At 38.3% G+C, this 20,103-nt stretch overlaps 1 protein-coding gene across 2 annotated transcripts in view; it reads left to right on the forward strand.

The window, feature by feature from the left end:
- Positions 1 to 19,635, forward strand: part of Gm51425 (predicted gene, 51425) — a 36,440-nt gene extending 16,805 nt beyond the window's left edge. For both annotated transcript variants that reach the window (NM_001374000.1, NM_001374002.1), the window contains 3 exons: positions 15,356 to 15,482; positions 15,725 to 15,785; positions 17,077 to 19,635. In NM_001374000.1, the coding sequence (NP_001360929.1) occupies positions 15,449 to 15,482; positions 15,725 to 15,785; positions 17,077 to 18,862 (1,881 nt within the window). In that variant the 5' untranslated portion in view covers positions 15,356 to 15,448 and the 3' untranslated portion in view covers positions 18,863 to 19,635. The remainder of the gene's footprint in view (positions 1 to 15,355; positions 15,483 to 15,724; positions 15,786 to 17,076) is intronic.
- Positions 19,636 to 20,103: the final 468 nt, after the last annotated feature.

Consider the following 20,103-nt stretch of genomic DNA (forward strand, 5'->3'; position numbering starts at 1 on the left):
ATAAATAAATAAATGAATAAAGTTGGTACTGGAATTTTTAGGGTCACTAATGTGTATTATTATACGATGAATTCTAATTATGATATTTTGACTTCTTACTTTCCAAATTATATTTCAGATTGTGGTTTTCTCCATTTCTTTAATGGATTTATGTGTTACCTGTTTAAGGGCTTGTATCTATTTTGCTATATTCTCCTATATTACATTTTTTCATTATATCTATCTTTTTTTATTATTTTTTTATATTAGGTATTTTCTTGATTTACATTTCTAGTGCTATCCCAAAAGTCCCGCATACCCTCCCCCCTCACTCCCCTACCCATCTACTTCCACTTAATGGCCCTGGTGTTCCCCTGTACTGGGGCATATAAAGTTTGCAAGACCTAGGGGCCTCTCTTTCCACTGATGGCGGACTAGGCCATCTTTTGATACATATGCAGCTAGAGTCACGATCTCCAAGGGGTACTGGTTAGTTCATATTGTTGTTCCACCTATAGGGTTGCAGATCCCTTTAGCTCCTTGGGTACTTTCTCTAGCTCCTCCATTGGGGGCCCTGTTATCCATCAAGTAGCTGACTGTGAGCCTCCACTTCTGTGTTTGCTAGGCCCCGGCATAGCCTCACAAGACACAGCTATATCTGGGTCCTTTCAGCAAAATCTTGCTAGTGTATGCAATGGTATCAGCGATTGGAGGCTGATCATGGGATGGATCCCCGGGTATGACAGTCTCTAGACGGTCCATCCTTTCGTCTTAGCTCCAAACTTTGTCTCTGTAACTCCTTCCATGGGTGGTTTGACCCAATTCTAATAATCTCCTGTATTTCTTTAAGGGAGATATTTATTTCCTCCTTAAGATCCTCTATCATTTCCATGAGGTGGGATATTTAGATCATAATCTTGCTTTTCAAATGGGTTACAGTATCCAGCGTTTACTGTGTTGGGAGAATTGGGTTGTGATGTTGCCAAGTACCATTGGTTTCTGTAACTTATGTTCTTGTGTTTGCCTCACACCATCCTGTTATCTCTATTGTTATGTGAAGTTGTTGTCTCTGACTGTTGCTTGTCCCTCCTGAGAACCTGATTATGTTGGGCCTCCTTGGTTCACATTGTCTCTGGGTGTGGGAAGGGGGGTTCTGGAGCACTTGATCTATAAGCCTGACTGTGCCAGACATCCTGGGAGTCAAGCTGACTCTGGGTCTAGACGGATTAGGGCACTGGTGCTGTTCTAGGGCACTGTTTCAGACTAGAAGTGTGTATCTCTCGCAGGGTGGGAGTTACTGTGTCTTCTGGGGCCCAGGATGGGGATCCCAGTTAGGTCAGGTGTGGAAGACTCACCTGTGAGTCTGGTAATGTCAGAACTTCTGGGAGTCATGCTGTGAGATGTGTGCATGGTAGGGAAGGGGTTGCTGGAGCACACAGTCTTATGTCACTGTTTCTAATGGGTGTTTACTGTACTTATGAAAATGACTTTGTGTGTGTGTGTGAGTATGAGTGTGCACACAGGCATGCAAGTTCATGCCCTTTCAAGAATTCCACATATATAAAAGTAAAACGTGAAAAGTAAAATTTCCAGAGCATTCGAGAATGCTCCCTGCTTTTACTGATGACCCAAATTGAATACCTAGCATTCAAGTCCTTTGGCATCTGTCTTTAGGGTATGGTATCCAACTCTTACTTCTGGCTTTCTGTGACTCTGAGATTTGGTAGTTACCTGTGAAAAATAACCATCAATTAAGAGATGGAGTCCATATAGGTGAAGCAAATAATGCTGTTTTGGATAGCTCATAAGACCTAAATACTCCACACAGTTTATTACCAATATAAAATCTTCAGACCAGCAGGTTAAGCCAACACCCAAGTATTTGGAGGTCTTGGTGTACTCTTGAGGATCAAGAACACAGGGCATTTAAAGGCCTTGTCCTCCCATCATACTTAACAGCTTCTTGGAGATGACGTATACAATTTTATAATAGCTAAGTAATTATGAAAACCTGACTGTAGAATGTTACAATTAATTTTGGTGTTTATGCATTGAATTTGCCATCAAGTGTATCAAATTCATGTTAAATCTGAAATTACCTCCACAACTGGAGAAACCATTGAATGGACCTGCCATTTCAAAGACTTATGAATTAGTCCATATGCTCTCATCAACATTCAATTGTGTGTAATGATATGTAAAGGAAAGCTTTTATGTCTGGCTTTAAATGAAATGCAGAGTAAATCCGTTGTGTTTGGATGAGTGAAATGTTTTGGTGAAGCATTTGCTTAATCAGTAAGTTTGGTTTAATAAGTATAGGCTGAGAAATGGTTTTGAGACTGTTTGAACTTTGAGGAAATGTTGTCTGCATAGAAATACACACTTGGTGATAGGTGGAACTCGCACAGAATTTGTTTCTAAGACACTCGTGGGCAATCCTGAAGTTCTCACTTTTGGTTTTGCCTTGAGACTTGTGTGGCTTGTGTGTTCTCACAGACAGAAAGGGCAATAAAACTTTAGCAGTTTGAACTTTCCCAGCTCCAAGTAACCTTGTATAATATTTGAAAAAAAGGACTGAATCAGCTAGCTGGGTGTCAGTGTTTCCAAGGAGGATGAACCTCTCTGCACCTTTGGCAAAATGAAGGCTTAGCAATTTGTTGAGCTCCCTTCTCCACTGCTGGCACCTAAAATCAACAATTGTGAATCAAGGCAGACCTATAGCTATGGAGCTAACATGATTTGGACAGTGATACCAGTCATGGGGGCCACAATAGGCCTTTCTTTTTTGCATTTCATTTTCCCAATGTCTTAGGAACTTCTGTGATTTGCTTCTATATTACTTTATAGAATGGCATAAAAATATCATTCTTACTAACACAGACCCCTGTACACTTCATTGTCTGAAATTGTTTGTTTAAATCATCTTTCATTGCTTACACTGTTCTCAATCAGTGTTCTCAATTGTGTTTTGAGGGTTACATAGCCCTTGGAAAATACTGCACATATGTATTGAAAAAAAAATTAGACCCTATACCATAAGATTAAAAAGTAAATCTACCTGTCCTACCCTAAAAAAAAACCGATGTACTCTTGTAAAATTTGGAAGTTTGCCACCATTGTTATTAGAGCAAATGGGGCGTGTATTATAAATTCATCTCAAAGTTTATGTGATTTCAACTGGTGGATTTATTTTTCAGTACAAGTAATAAATCAACATTTGTTCTAGTGTGAGAAGTGCTCTGTACACCTTCCATACACTGACTTATTTATGAAAGCATCAAGATCTATTCTATGATATAAGATAGGAAATAATATTTTTGAAATAATGATTAAAAATGTATTTTATAAAAGCGATATATACATCAAATTAATATTCTACATGATTAGCTATGATACAGTGACTAAAATATGTGATACAGCCATTGACAATGATATTGTACAAATAATTTCAGGTTGCATTGTATTTGAAATAAATTCCTAAAGAAAGCAGCTAATTTCTCTCAATTACATTGGATCTGAGAGAGAATTAACATTACAGTGGTTACATAGAAACAGATTGATATAGGTTAATGTTATCAGTCATCTTGCACTCATATAGATATTTTGCTTTATATCATTAAGAATAATTAATTTTTATTCATTACCACAACTTGAATTTCCTATACCTCTAACCACATTAAATTCATGTTTACATGTATAAAATATATCGCAAGATAGGCAGAAAACCCACTTTCCATGTTGCCTAGTGTGAGCCTTTGACAACTTTTAAGACTCTCTCAATCAAAGCTATTAACCTGTGTGGTATATATGTTATAATTCAGTGTTCTACGTTTCTAAATATAGGACAAATCTTGCTGCTGGGTTTTCATGATTATTTCTCCATGGAAAAATTATATTGTGGAGAATGTACTGTGAAACTCAATTCTCAACATGTTGGCAGTTTCTGCTTTTGATGAGAACACAGGAACATAATTTAATTGAAGTATACAAAGTTTGAGATATATTGACCTTCTGATACCATCCATATGACTGTTCTAAAATACTCCTATTAGTAATTTCATTATGTATTTTATTAGCAGTTATTCATGGAATATATAAATTTCATCATGCCATCCTAATAGTCAGATCTTCATGATCAGAAGGCAGAAAGAAATTAAAGAAGGCATTGGAATAATACTTTTACTGTGGATTGAGACAAAGAATGAATAAATTTGAAATTGAAAACAATCTTTACTATTGTCTCAAGAACATACCATAATGTCAATACTATAGTGGCTACAAAATGTATGATCATTTCACACAGAAGAGAATATCTTGTTCTTCAAAAATACTATCAATGATTTTGTCTTGAAAATGAGAGATAGTAATGAAGACTGTCATACATTCTTTACATGCTTAAGGTTTCTCCCCAGTATGGATTTTGAGGTGAATTTGAATATGTGAGGTATTGGTAAAATACTTTGTACATTCTTTTAACTTGTATTTTTTTTCCTATATGGGTTCCAGTATATACTGAAGACCAGCTGAGATATTGATACTCAGGCACAAGTACTGAAGCACTACTGGATTCTTCAAATTCCCATTGATTTACACCTCTGTTTGGACTAATTGGCCCACAGCATGAGACCCACTCTAATAAATCCACTTTCAATACTTATAAAGTAAATGATTAAAATGAATAAATAAATAAATGACAAAAATATGGTTGAAAAAATGAAGAAAAACATAAGACTTAAGATGTAGGTATAGACCGGGCATGGTGGCATACACCTTTAATCCCAGCACTTGGAAGGCAGAGGCAGGCAGATTTCTGAGGTCGAGGCCAGCCTGGTCTACAAAGTGAGTTCCAGGACAGCATGTGCTATACAGAGAAACCCTGTCTCAAAAAAACAACAACAAAAAAGATGCAGGTATAGATAAAGATGAACAGAAAGGAAAACACACAAAAACAAAAATAAAAATTAATAGGTTGATCAGAAGAGTTGAAGAAGACTATGAATATTTGGACTGGATATCCTGCTGCCATCACTCAGCAGGAATGTGATGACTTCTGTAATAGCTTCAGCAATAATTGGAAGTCCAGTTAACAGTCAAGATACATATTGAATAAAGGAGGGGTATGCAATGCATGAGTTGTGGTAGGAGTGTCCCCATTTAGAGTAGCATGTCATAAAGGTAAAGCTTCCATTATGAAGAATTTAAACTTTTATTTGCACAACTAGTAATAAATATGAATACATGGTTGTGTCATTTCTCGCAATTTTGTGACAAATATAATCTACTTTGACAGATTTTCAGTCCTCCAGGAATACAAATTAATCCTCCAATCCTCCAAGTCCATATCTCCAGGTCAATAGTATAAAAATATTAGTAATGCTAACATAGATATATATATATATATATGTATGTGTATATATATATGCATATATGTATGTATGTATGTATATATATCACACACATATATATAATGGATAAATTTGGAATTTATATTGTGTATTGTGAGTATAATCAAGGACACTGCAAAACCACTGAATAAGACCGCTCTGTGATTGCAAAAAGATATGTATATACATATTTCTCAGGCTGTCTCTCTTGGATACAAAAATAGCAAAACTTGAGGAAAGCCTTGGAAGATTTGAGGGGGTAAATTTGCAGTGGGAGTGAGTGTAGAAGTGGGAATAATGTGGGAGATAGGGTGGTATTCCTATGACTGAGAAAGCCTGGGGTCTCATGTGGGTTATATGGTATATGTTACAGGTATGTGTTCATATGTGGCAATAGACCAGTCTTGGCTTCAGAGATGATCTGAGAGAAGGGGTTTTTGGTAGTTTTGAAAGAAAAAGCATGGATTCAAAGTAGATGACATTAATTTTTTTGGATATGGATTTTCCTTCTCTAATGTTTTTGTGCTGCTCTGTGGATCACTGGAGATTTCCTTGTCTATATTCTGCCCGATTGCTATTCTGAGAGACCTCTATGTCCATGTCCTGCTATCTTGCTTCTCTCCCTCTCCCTCTCCCTCTCCCTCTCCCTCTCCCTCTCCCTCTCCCTCTCCCTCTCCCTCTCCCTCTCCCTCTCCCTCTCCCTCTCCCTCTCCCTCTCCCTCTCCCTCTCCCTCTCCCTCTCCCTCTTCCCTCTTCCCTCTCCCTCTTCCCTCTTCCCTCTCCCTCTCCCTCTCCCTCTCCCTCTTCCCTCTTCCCTCTTCCCTCTCCCCTCTCCCCTCTTCCCTCTCCCCTCTCCCCTCTTCCCTCTCCCTCTTCCCTCTTCCCTCTTCCCTCTGTTCCCTCTCCCCTCTTCCCTCTCTCTCTCTCCCCTCTCCCCTCTCTCTCTCTCCCCTCTCCCCTCTCCCCTATCCTTCTCCCCTCTCCCCTCTCCGCTCTCCCCTCTCCCCTCTCTGTCTCCCCCCCCCTCTCTCTCTCTCTCTCTCTCTCTCTCTCTCTCTCTGTGTGTGTGTGTGTGTGTGTGTGTGTGTGTGTGTGTGTCTGTATGAATGTGTGCACATTCTCCTAGCAGTTTTCTCTTCAGTTTAAACATTTCTCTGGTAAGCTCATCTCCAACAGAATACAAGTACAATTTTTTTTTAATTTTACCTATCTTCCTAGTCATTTACTCCAGGTTTTAGTTTTGTTTATCTTAGGAATCAACATTCCATGACTCCAAAGCCTTTGATTCTTAGGAAACTGAGGAGTATATTTTTTCTTAGCATTGCAAAATAGCTCTAAGCTCTGTCTGCCTTTGTTAAACACAGATGATAGGCTAGTTGGGTGTGACCCTGCCCTGAACTTATCATTTCCAGCAAGCCAGAGGGTATCCTTGCTCTATCCTAGTTTGATCCTGAACTCAGGAACCTGTCTTGTCTTCCTAAGCTTAAGCAATCAATCAAACAAGCAAACAAATAGATGTAACTTTCTAACAAGTTGACTCATGGTGTACTGCTTTTGTTGATTCAGAATCGTGAAGACCCTCACATAATTCATATTAAATCATTACTTTTACATAGTTGAGAAAATATGTATTCAAACTCATGTATAGAGTGTTCTTTCCCTTAAATGCTGTCCTGGAGGTCCTAATATTTACCATTTTGCAAACATAGCTACACCCTTAACTCCTGGACTCCAGCTGTTTCTAATTATCATGGAGTCCTTAACCTTAACACTGAGGACATTCCTTGCAGGATTGTGAAATATGTACCTTATTGCCCATAGCAACCCACAACACTCTAGGAAGCTGACACCAGGGCCATCTGCCAGGTGCAGAAACTGTCACTCAGTCTCATTAGGTCCAAGCAAGGCTTGATCTTCCATTGCAGAAGTTAATTTCAGACATTTGTCACCTCCCAACTTCCTTTGGTTGCATACATTCTCATGACCATCTGGCTATCTGTCCTCTGCCTCCCTAAACCTGATCCTGAACCCTCCCAATTTTCTCTTTGTCTCCTCTCCCACCCAGTTCCTTTGATCCATCTGCCAATCATAACTATTTAATTCTGCATTCTAAGTGAGATCTTGTGCATTATGTCTTCTTTACCTCTTTTGTGCCTGTGGAGTATAGCCTGTGTATCTTGCATTTTATGGCTAATATCCACTGATAAGTGAGTACATACCATGCATGTCCTTTTGCGATTGGGTTACCACACTCAAGATAATAATTTCAACATCCATCCACTTGCATGTAAAATTATTGATGCCTTTACTTTTAATAGGTGATTAGTATTCTGTTGCCTAGGTGTAACACATTTACTTCATCCACACTTTATTTGAAGAACAACTAGGTTGTTCCAGTTTCTGGCTATTATGAAGAAAGCTGTTATGAACATAGTTCTGAAAGGCCCACGACGTGAGGACTCCCCCACGTTCTGACTCAGGAGAGGCGACACCCCAAATCACTCACGAGAAATGGTCTTGATGCAAACTGAAAAAGGATTTTTATTCCAAGAGCACTCTGGGACCCACAATTGTACACTATGCATGGGTGGAGGACCGTGGGCCCCAAGTAGCTGGAAGAGGGGGTATTTAAAGGAAGAAACCACAACTCAAGTGGGTGGGAAGGGCATTGTTGAAAAATACCAAAATACTATTTAAGAGTCACAAGGAAATCACAAGTCACAAGGAATACCTGGTAATTTTACAGTTATTTCTCAACACAGTTTCTATGAACCTCTAACAATAGCACATTTGCATAGCGGGTTCCATGGATTGTCAGGGTGGTCCTTTTTGAACAAATACTCCCTGAACCCAGAAAGCGGGTGGGTGGAGGAATGTCAGTATCTGTTTTATGATTAGCATACCTTGGAGCATTGAGTCACAAAGGTCACATTCTCAAGCCTGGGCCTAAAGGCCTAGTTTTCTTTTTTGTTTTTGTATTACACTTTTTCAGTTCAGCATATGTCTTTGTGGAATGTTGAAGCCTCTTTTGGGTACATGATCTTGGGTTGGGCATATAACTGGCTCCTGAGGTAGAACTATTTCCAGTTTTCTGAACAACTAACTACCCAGTGGATTTCCAAATTGCTTGTACAAGTTTGCCCTCCCTCCTAAAATGGAGGACTATTCCCCTTATTCCACATTCTTGCCAGCTTATGGTATACCTGAGAAGCACCTGAAAAAATGTTCATCATCCTTAATCATCAGGGAAATGCAAATCAAAACAACCCTGAGATTCTACCTCACACCAGTCAGAATGGCTAAGATCAAAAATTCAGGTGACAGCACATGCTGGCGAGGATGTGGAGAAAGAGGAACACTCCTCCATTGTTGGTGAGATTGAAAGCTTGTACAACTACTCTGGAAATTAGTCTGGAGGTTCCTCAGAAAATTGGACATAGTACTACCAGAGGATCCAGCAATACCTCTCCTGGGCATATATCCAGAAGATGTACCAACCGGTATGAAGGACACATGCTCCACTATGTTCATAGCAGCCTTATTTATAATAGCCAGAAGGTGGAAAGAACCCTGATGCCCCTCAACAGAAAAATGGATACAGAAAATGTGGTACATTTACACAATGGAGTTCTACTCAGCTATTAAAAAGAATGAATTTATGAAATTCCTAGGCAAATGGATGGACCTGGAGGGCATCATCCTGAGTGAGGTAACCCAATCACAAAGGAACTCACACAATATGTACTCACTGATAAGTGGATATTAGCCCAGAAACTTAGGATACCCAAGATATAAGACAATTTGCTAAACGCAAGAACGAAGACACTTTGCCCCTTCTTAGAATTGGGAACAAAACACCCATGGATGGAGTTACAGAGACAAAGGTTGGAGCTGTGGCGAAAGGATGGATCATCTAGAGACTGCCATATCCGGGGATCCATCCCATAATCAGCTTCCAAACACTGACACCATTGCATACACTAGCAAGATTTTGCTGAAAGGACCCAGATAAAGCTGTCTCTTGTGAGACTATGCCGGGGCCTAACAAACACAGAAGTGGATTCCCACAGTCAGCTATTGGATGGATCACAGGGCCCCCAATGGAGGAGCTAGAGAAAGTACCAAGTAGCTAAAGGGATCTGCAATCATATAGGTGGAACAACAATATGAACTAACCAGTAACTCCCTGGAGCTCATTTCTCTAGCTGCATATGAATCAGAAAATGGCCTAGTCAGCCATCAGTGGAAAGAGAGGCCCATTGGTCATGCAAACTTTATATGCCTCAGTACAGGGGAATGCCAGGGCCAAGAAGTTGGAGTGGGTGGGTGGGGGAGCATGTGGGGAATTTTTGGGATAGCATTGGAAATGTAAATGAAATAAATACCCAATTAAAAAATACATGAAAAAAAATACATGAAAAAAAACACTTAAAAAATTGTTTTGATTTCCATTTTCCTGATGACTAAGGACTTTGAACAATTTTTTAGTTTCATCTCAGCCATTCAAGATTTCTCTGTTGTTAATTCTCTGTTTAGCTCTGTACCCTTTTGTGAATCGGGTTTGTTGGGTTATTGGTGTTTAACTTCTCATGTCTTTTATGAATTTTATATAGTAACCCTCTGTAGGATGTAGAGTTGGTGAATATCTTTCCCAATCTGTCTGCTGCCTTTTTGTTCTATTGACAGTGCCCTTTGCTTTTCAGATGCTTTGCAATTTCCTGAGGTTCCATTTATTGTTGAGACTAGAGCAAGAGCATGAGCCTTTGGTGTTATGCTCAGAATATTGTCTCCTGTTCAAATAGTTCAAGTCTTTTTCCTGTAAGACTCTGGGGAGCCTTAGCTTACCAGGGACCCCCTGAGTGAACCATGTGGAGCCAGGATCGATGCAAAAAGCAATAGGATTTTATTGTTACAGTGCATTGGGGTCATCAGAGACCCAAAGAAGAGGCAGCGACCCCCCAGCACAGATTTGGCGGGTTTTGTATATGGTTTCCAGGGGCAGAATAGAAGAACATCAGTGACTAGGCACAATATGATTGACTGAACAGTGCACCCTTAAACTGATTAGTCTTTAGGAAATAAGGTGAAAAGGACTTCCCTTGTCTGAGGTGGGCAATGGTACATCCTGTGGAATGTGTCCCCACCCACAGGTCTGTTCCCTCCCTGTGGTCTGAAAAATGGTACCTAGCCTCTCCCTTCCTGAGGCACATGTGCTTCATGACCTTCCCAAAGTTCCTGAGCTGACCTTTTCATTCCTACTTTCTATTCTATGAGATTCATTGCATCCAGTTTTATGTTGAGGTCCTTGATCCACTCAGACTTGAATTCTGTGCAGAGTGATAAATATGAATCTATTTTCATTTTTACACATGCAGATATCCAGTTAGACCAGTACCATTTCTTGAAGATGTCCTCTTTTTTCCATTGTTTGCTTTTCTTTCCTTATCAAAAAATCAAATTGGTTTGTTTGTAGGTCTTTGGGTCGATTCCATTGGTCCACATATCTGTTTTTGTACCAATATCATGCAGTTTTCATCGCTATTGCTTGAGCAATAGTGCAGCTTAAGTTGAGGGATGGTGATTCCTATTGAAGTTCTTTTGCTGTTTAGGATTGTTTTGACTTTCCTTGTTTTGTTTTGTTTTGTTGATTTGTTTTGTTTTCCCCCTATGAAGTTGAGAATTTCTCTTTCAATATTTGTAAAAAAAAAAAGTTGTGTTAGAATGTTAATGGGGTTACACTGAACCTGTAGATTGCACTTGGTAACTTGCATATTTTCACTATATTAATCCTACCTATCCAATGCTTGGCTGTGAATATCTCCATCTCTCATTCAGTTACTGGTAGAGCCTCTCAGAGAACACCCATGCTAAGCTCCTGTCTGCAGGCATAGCATAGCATCAGTAATAATGTTAGGGTTTGGTGACCACCCAGGAGATGAATCCCAAGTTGGGCCAGAAAATATTCAGCCATTTGTTCGTGCTCTGCTCCATTTTTGTCCTCACATTCTTTTTAGAAAGGAACAATTTTGAACGGAAAATTTTGAATGTGAGGGCCTCCACTGGGGTGGAGGTGGTCTCCTCAGGTTCCTTACTCCCTCTATTGCACTTTTGACTAAGGTTACCCCATTGTGTCCTCAGAGCCTCCCCTTAGAGTTTCTACTCTAAGGGAATTCTTGTCAGTCATTGGTATGCCAAATATTAGTGCCTTGTAGTAACAAATCTATCTTCCAAATAATTGAAACTGGACCATTATATTCATTTATTTATTAAGCTTTAAGGGAACAATAAGCAGTTTTCTTCTATTTTCATCTTCTGAGTTTATCTGACCAATTCCCAGTCAAAACTCCTGTGATATTGCATTTTCACACTGATCTGTGTCTCTAGACTAGGGGTGTTTTCTCCTTCTGAATTTTTTCAATAAACCTATTAAGTCCGTGACTAAGCAGGTGATAGACTAATGCAAGACCTCCTCTAGACAAAACATGGAGAAGGATAATGGGAGTGGGGATGCAGTCTGGAGACAGTCCTGGATTCATCAGGATAAAACACCCCTAGCCTAGAGACACAGATCAGTGCAAAGTGAGTTCCAGGACAGCCAGGGCTATACAGAGAAACTCTGTCTCAAAAAAAAAAAAAAAAGGAAGAAAAGGAAAAAAATTATATTTGAATCCTTTAGGCTTATCCTTTCTCACTGTTGTTACATCTCAAGGCCCAGCACAAATGGCTTAGGTGCCTATTTAAAAAATCATAGCACGCCAGTATGTCAGTTTCTCCCCAAATCCCCCAGTCTCTACCTTTTATAGTATATGGCTCACATAACCTACCCTGGATCCCAGGAATTGGTCTGCAACTCTCCCTGCTCCCCTTCCTTATGTAATCCACCCAAATTTGTTAGAATATCTTTTTCATCTATCATTTACCCACTTCATCTCTTAGTCTTGTTTCCCTCTCCTCTCCTTCCTCTCTTCATATAGCTTAGGTTCCACTTGATCCTGGTCACTCTCTAAGATGTGTCTTTCTCTTTACTCTCCCATGCATCAGCAATAAACTTTCTATTCCACCATGTCTAAGAACAGCTATGTTTCTTTCCTTTTTATTTCTTTTTCCTTTCACCTCCCAGTATCAATTCCTTGTTTTCACATTTATGGCCACGTCTACCTTCAATTGTTGCAACATTTTTAATTTCATTTCTTTTGAATATTAAATTTGATTTGATTTTAATTTTTTGAATTTAATTGAATTACCAGCAACATGGTTGTGTTTCATGGAAATTAAATTCCAAGGCACATGGGAAGTTTTTAGGATTGTTTGTTTGTTTCAGACAGGATTTCTTGGTATAGTGCTAGCTGTCCTAGAACTCACTTTGTATACCAGGCTAGCCTAGAACTCAGAAATCTGCCTGCCTCTGCCTCCTCTGCCTCTGCCTCTTGCTGGGATTATAGGTGTACACTACTACTGCCCAGCTGAGTTTTGAGTTTTAGAGATTTTTCAGGTGTGTATGGTTCTTGGCACTAAGCAGACATTAAATTGTTCTTCAATATTGTTTTTGTGGGGACTGCAGTTGTTATCCTGAAATCATAAAGAACTATGAGCATCTGCAGAGACATATAAACCATTTTGATCACCTGATTTCACTAAGAGATCTGTAGAGCATTAGAACTTTCTGTTTGTAGGAGAGATTAGTAGCATCTTTTTTTTTCAGTTTTTAAAATCTATTTTGAACATTAAACATGATAGAAATACAAAGGAGAAAAAAATTTCTACCTTGTTCATGCGAAGATCATGTGCCCCTGTACAGTGGAATTCCAGGGACAGGAAGAGGGAGTGGGTGGATTGTGGAGCACGGTGGAGGGAGGGTATAGTAGGGGGCTTGATAGATAGCATCTGAAATGTAAATGAAGAAAATAGCTAATAAAAAAGTGCCTTAAACAAAAAAGAAAAAGAAAAATCTCTTATGAATCCTCTATGAAAAGAAATTGAGAAAAGTTCCTGATTACACAGAAACCACTCCATCTCCAAGGGGGAGTACTCAATGTAACTGTGGCTTCCTAGAATGAACTGGGTTGTGTTCCTTCTGTTTCTAGTTTGTGGCATAGTTTGAAGAGTATTGATATTCTTCTTTGAAGATCTGATAGAATTCTTCATTAAAACCATCTTTTCCTGGGGTTTTTGTTTGTTTTTTTGTTTGTTTTATTGTTTTTTTTTTTGGTTGGGAGACTCATATATTATTGATATTAATATATATATTTACCAGATATACCAAAAAGCACACCACTCCAAGGGGTTCCACATGAGAGAGGTTTATTGTGTAGAGACAAAGGGGACAGCAAGGCAAGTAGAGGGGTGGAGAAGAAAGAGAGTGAGGGGGTGATCTCCTAATTTATATGGAAAATGACATCACACAAGTAAGGTTGGGAGGTGAACTGAGTAGATTCTGGGATTGAGGTTGTTGGCTTGGCAACACAGGACATGGGTCACATCTTTACCACCTGGGTTTGGAATGTCCGGGTGCTAACAGACTTTTAATGACTGGTTCTATTTTTTAGTGGGTTATACAACTGTTTAGAAGGTTTATCTAATTCTGATTTAACTTTGGTATTGGTAACTGTCTAGAAAACCGTCCATTTCATCTACATTTCCTCAAGTTTTGTTGAGTATAGTGTTTTGTAATAGGATCTGATATTTTTCTTCAATATCTGTTGTCTCATGTGGGTTTTATGGTATATGTTACAGGTATGTGTTCATAGGTGCCAAAAGACCAGGGTGGGCTTACAGAGATGTTCTGAGAGAATGGGTATCTGGGTGTGGTCATTTTTACTATGTTAATCCTATCTATCCAGTGCTTGCCTGTGAGCATCTGCAACTGTCTCATTCAGCTATTGGTAGAGCCTCTCAGAGAACACCCATGCTAAGCTCACGTCTGCAGTTACAACACAGCATCAGTAATAATGTTAGGGTTTGGTGACCACCCAGGGGATGGATTCCAAGTTGGCTCAGTCAATGTTCAGCCATTTGTTCATGCTCAGCTCCATGATTGTCCCCACATTCCTTTTAGTAAGGAACAACTTTGAGGTGAAAATGTTGGATGTGAGAGCCTCCACTGGGGCCCTGTCCATGTACTGCAGGTGGTCTCTTCAGATTCCATATTCACTCTGTTACACATTTGACTAAGGTTACTCACGTTTGGCCCTCAGAGCCTCCCCTTAGAGTTTCTACTCTAAGGGAATTCTTGTCAGTCATTGGTATGCCAAATGTCAGTGCCTGTAGTAACAAAGCTAGCTCCTAAATAATTGAAACTGGACCATTGTATTTATTTATTTATCAAGTTTTCAGGGAACAATAACTAAGCAGATTTCTTATATTTACATCTTCTAAGTTAATCTGACCTATTCTTAGTCAAAAATCCATTGATACTTACATTTTTTCACTGACCTGTGTCTCTAGGTTAGAGGTGGTTTGATTCTTTAATTGTATTTTTTTTTCTTTTTTGTTTATTTTTGTTTTGTTTTGTTTTGGTTTTGGTAAGGGATACTGTATAATAGTATACAACTCTGACTATCCTAGAACTCATTGCCTATACCAAGCTGGCATTAAGAACAATTAGATATTTGTGCCTTTGTGTCCTCAGTGCTGTAATTAAATGCATTCACGAATCTAAGCATCTTGTTCATTACTTTTGTAATGAGAATATTTCATAGAATATCTCTGTGTGCTTACTACTATTGATCTTTTTCCTTGTCTCTTTATGTGTATTCATTGGCTTTTGTCTTCCAAGACTTTTCTCCAACTCAAAGGGTGAAGAAATGACAGATCAGAACTCATTATTCGGTTTCCTTCAAAAATGACTTGGTGATCATGAGTACATTATAACTTCTGTGTCAGGAAACAAATGGGCGAACTATCAACATTATTTGAAAATATTGTCAATGAAATGTACAAGTCTAATATTTCATTCTCATGCTAATTTTGTATGTATACATGGGATGTTTTAGAACGCAGTGACGTACTATGATGTCCTGGTGAGCTTTACTCAGGAAGAATGGGCTTTGCTGGATCCTTCCCAGAAGAGTCTCTACAAAGATGTGATGCTCGAAACCTATAAGAACCTCACTGCCATAGGTAAGATGGTGAATGTTGTTTCTCTTTTTGAAAGAGGGGGCAACTGTATTTTAGTCGTGTGGTTGTATGTGTGGTTGCTTGTTTTTCTTGTTGTTATTGATGTACAGCTACACTTTCATTTGAGAAGGAGGAAGAATGATGAGAATAAATTAGGCTTGTTTGTAAGGATCACTGAAGATAGTTTCTTAAATTTTGCCTGAATTCCACAAATATATCATGTATTTCCTTGTACTGTCTCATAGGGTATAACTGGGAAGATGACAATATTGAAGAAGATTGTGAAAATTCTGGAAGACCCAGAAGGTAATTTTCTTGTGCATGCTGATCCAAATATGCCTTTGAAGAAATCTTAGTTCGTTCTTGAAGCTTTAGTTAAAATCAGGGGTGTAAATAAGCACAGTTTTATGGATACTGATTATTAAATACTCACAAAAAGGACAACTCAGTGTCAGGTATTTGATTGTGTTTGCAAGGCTTTCCTTTAAGACAGAAAACACGGAAACACTGCCTTAACAGACACTACCTTATCAAGCACAGCCCCATTCATTCTACGGTGTAGATGTGCCAGTCTGTTTAGTCTCATACCACTCAGCTAGTATAAAAACTGTACACACTGAGTATGAAATCAGTTTATATCCAAAACTGTCTCATATGCAAACAGTCCATAGTATACTGATGTTACTCATATACATGTGTCAACGTTGCTTCTATTATTGAGTGAAGAAGTTCACGGAAGTGAAAAAGTTTGTTGTGAAACCTTAATCTAAATGCCACATGTCTAGGAGGAACAAAAATTAAAACTAAGTGAATACAAGGTATATATATTTTGTTATTCTTCCTTACGTAGTTGTATTATATGGGACAGATATATCTCTGTCTGTCTATATGTCTGTCTGTCTATGTATCTGTCTTTTTAATCTGTCTATCATCTATTCATTGAACATAAATGATACAATACTCTGCCTAAGGCGAGCTAAACCCGATATAGCTCGCTCAGGACAATTAGAAGATTGGTTAATTTTCCTGCCTAGAATAAATTTGTTGTAAATTATGAAGGCGTACAATTAATTGAATTCACAACTTCTTTGTGAATACATCAAAAACCTCAGACTGCAGAAAATTCCTATGAGTATTAGTAATGTAGAAATGTTCTGTTTCTCCTGTTTAACTTCCCAAATGTTGTATGGCTCATATTATAGGAAAATTCATGAATCCAATCATTGTGGTAAAGCTGTGAATGCTTGCACATTTTGTCAAATATATGAAAAACCTCATAAAGGAAAAAGATATTGTAACTTTGGGCCATGTGATAAATGCTCTTTCCATCACTGGTAGTTTTAAAGATGTAAATAATAACCATAATGAATCAAACCAACATGGATAAAAACAACATGACAGAACCTTATTATATCTGATTCCTCTTTACAATTAGAATACATTGTTAACCTAATCTATACAGATAAATGATTCATTAGTATAATAAATGGGGTAAAACTTATACATGTACCAATTGCATGCACAGTCTTAAATAAAATCTTACTATAGAGAAACACTCTGAAAATATCTAATGTGTTAAATTCTATTTATATCACAGGCATCTTCAAAGGGATGGACCAAGTAATACTGGAGAGAAACCCTTTGGATGTATTCAATATGATGGAGCCTTTGCAAGAAACAGTTATCATCAGTTATATAAGAGCACTGGATCTTTCATGTCTTATACTGATCATCAAACACATAGAAGACCACACACTGAAGAAAAAGTCTATGATGGTAACCAATGTGGTAAAACCTTTTCATGTCACAGCCATTTTGAAATCCGTAAAGGAACATATACTGGAGAAAAACCCTATGAATGTAATCAATGTGGAAAAACCTTTGCAAGTCACAGCAATCTTCAAATCCATAAAAGAATACATACTGGAGAGAAACCCTATGAATGTAAACAATGTGGAAAAGCCTTTAGACATCACGGTTCTCTTCATATCCATAAAAGAATACATACAGGAGAGAAACCCTATAAATGTAACCAGTGTGGCAGAACCTTTGCCCAATTTGGTCATCTTCAATGTCATAAAATAACACATACTGGAGAGAAACTCTATCAATGTAACCAATGTGGGAAAGCCTTTGCATATCACAAAACTCTTAAAATCCATAAAGAAGAAACACATACTGGAGAGAAACCCTATGAATGTAATCAATGTGGCAAAGCCTTTGCATGTCGTAGATATCTTCGAATCCATAAAAAAACACATACTGGAGAGAAACCCTTTGAATGTAACCAATGTGGCAAAGCCTTTGCATATCACAGAACTCTTCAGATCCATAAAACAAAACATACTGGAGAGAAACCCTATGAATGTAACCAATGTGGCAAAGCCTTTACATATCACAAAACTCTTCAAGTCCATGAAAGAACACATACTGGAGAGAAACTCTATCAATGTAACCAATGTGGCAAAGCCTTTGCATATCACAGAACTCTTCAAATCCATGAAAGAACACATACTGGAGAGAAACTCTATGAATGTAATCAATGTGGCAAAGCCTTTGCATGTCGCAGATATCTTCAAACACATAAAACAACACATACTGGAGAGAAACCCTATGAATGTAACCAGTGTGGCAAAGCCTTTAAACAATATGTTCATCTTCAGTGTCATCAAAGGATACATACTGGAGAGAAACCCTATGAATGTAACCAATGTGGCAAAGCCTTTACATGTCACAGATATCTTCAAATCCATAAAAGAACACATACTGGAGAGAAACCCTATGAATGTAATCAATGTGGCAAAGCCTTTGCACGTCACAGCAATCTTCAAACTCATAAAAGAACACATACTGGGGAGAAACTCTATGAATGTAAACAATGTGGCAAAGCCTTTACATGTCACAGTTATCTTAAAATCCATGAAAGGAGACATACTGGAGAGAAACCCTATGAATGTAAACAATGTGGCAAAGCCTTTGCATGTTACAGATCTCTTCAAATCCATAAAAGAACACATACTGGAGAGAAACCCTATGAATGTAATCAATGTGGCAAAGCCTTTGCATGTCCCAGATACCTTCAAATCCATAAAAGAACACATACTGGAGAGAAACCCTATGAATGTAAACAATGTGGCAAAGCCTTTGCATATCACAGAACTCTTCAAGTCCATAAAAGAACACATACTGGAGAGAAACCTTATGAATGTAATCAATGTGGCAAGGCCTTTGCATGTCGCAGAAATCTTCAAATCCATAAAAGAACACATACTGGAGAGAAACCCTATGAATGTAACCAGTGTGGCAAAGCCTTTACACAATTTGTTCATCTTCAACGTCATGAAATAACACATACTGAAAAGAAACCCTATGAATGTAACTAATGTGGCAAAGCCTTTACAGGTCACAGTACTCTTCGAAATCATAAAAGAATACATACTAGAGAAAAACCCTATGAATGTAACCAGTGTACCAAAGCTTTTACACAATTTGTTCATCTTCAGTGTCATCAAAGGATACATTCTGGAGAGAAACCCTATGAATGTAAACACTGTGTCAAAGCCTTTACATGTCATAGTACTCTTCAAGTCCATAAAAGAACACATACTGGAGAGAAACCCTATGAATGTAACCAATGTGGCAAAGCCTTTGTATGTCACAGCTATCTTCAAATCCATACAAGAACACATACTGGAGAAAAACCCTGTGTATGTAAATGCGACGAAGCATTGTCATGTCACAGTACTCCATGAAATCATAAAAGAACACATACTGAAGAGAAACCCTATGAATATAACTAGTGTGGTAAAACCTTTGCACGACACAGTCAGCTTCAAACATAAAAGAATACATACTGAAGAGAAACCCTGATAATGTAGTGAATGTAGTAAAGGCTTTGTTATTGTAGTCTGAAAAGGAATTTTAAAAACAAATTCTTGTGAGAACCCTATAAATGTAATCAATCTAATAAAGCCATTTGTTAACAGTCACCTTCTAAGGGATGCAACATAATTTATGGGAATATAGTGGATGGGTGTGTCTGATTCTTTTGCCTACTCTCGAGATGGTTCTTGTCTTAATTATTTGCTTTGCGAGGTTTGATATGAAGGTTTGTGCCTATTTTTATTAAAATATGGTATGCCTTGTTCATTTGCTATCTCCGAGTATGCTGCTCTTTTTTCAGGGGAAATGGTAGAATATATGGGTGTGATGTTAGTTTGGGAGGGCTATAGAGAAGTGGAGGGATGTGTACTGTGGTCCAGATATAAAGTGGGAGATGAGAACAAGGTAAAAAAAAATGAAAAGAATGTAACTGTACATATTTACACGCACACACACAACCTTTTCAATAAGGTATGAATTAAGTATATAATAAGTTGTAGCAAACTAAAATAACCTAGGTATAGAATTTTCAGTGTATGTCTCCATGGCCTCAAGGATCATAAGGCGATATTGGTTCATCGGGTCAATGGGAGCACACAGCAAACTTGAGGTTCACAAGCCCAGTGCAAATGGACAACGAATGATCAATGCAGTACCAGCGGCAGGGAGTCTGAACACCTTTTTGGTGATTGGAGGCTTATATAATTTGCAGGACTGGGGATAGGAACTTCCAGAATGGGTA

Source organism: Mus musculus, chromosome 17, assembly GCF_000001635.26.
Source record: "Mus musculus strain C57BL/6J chromosome 17, GRCm38.p6 C57BL/6J".
Taxonomy (NCBI): Eukaryota; Metazoa; Chordata; class Mammalia; order Rodentia; family Muridae; genus Mus; species Mus musculus.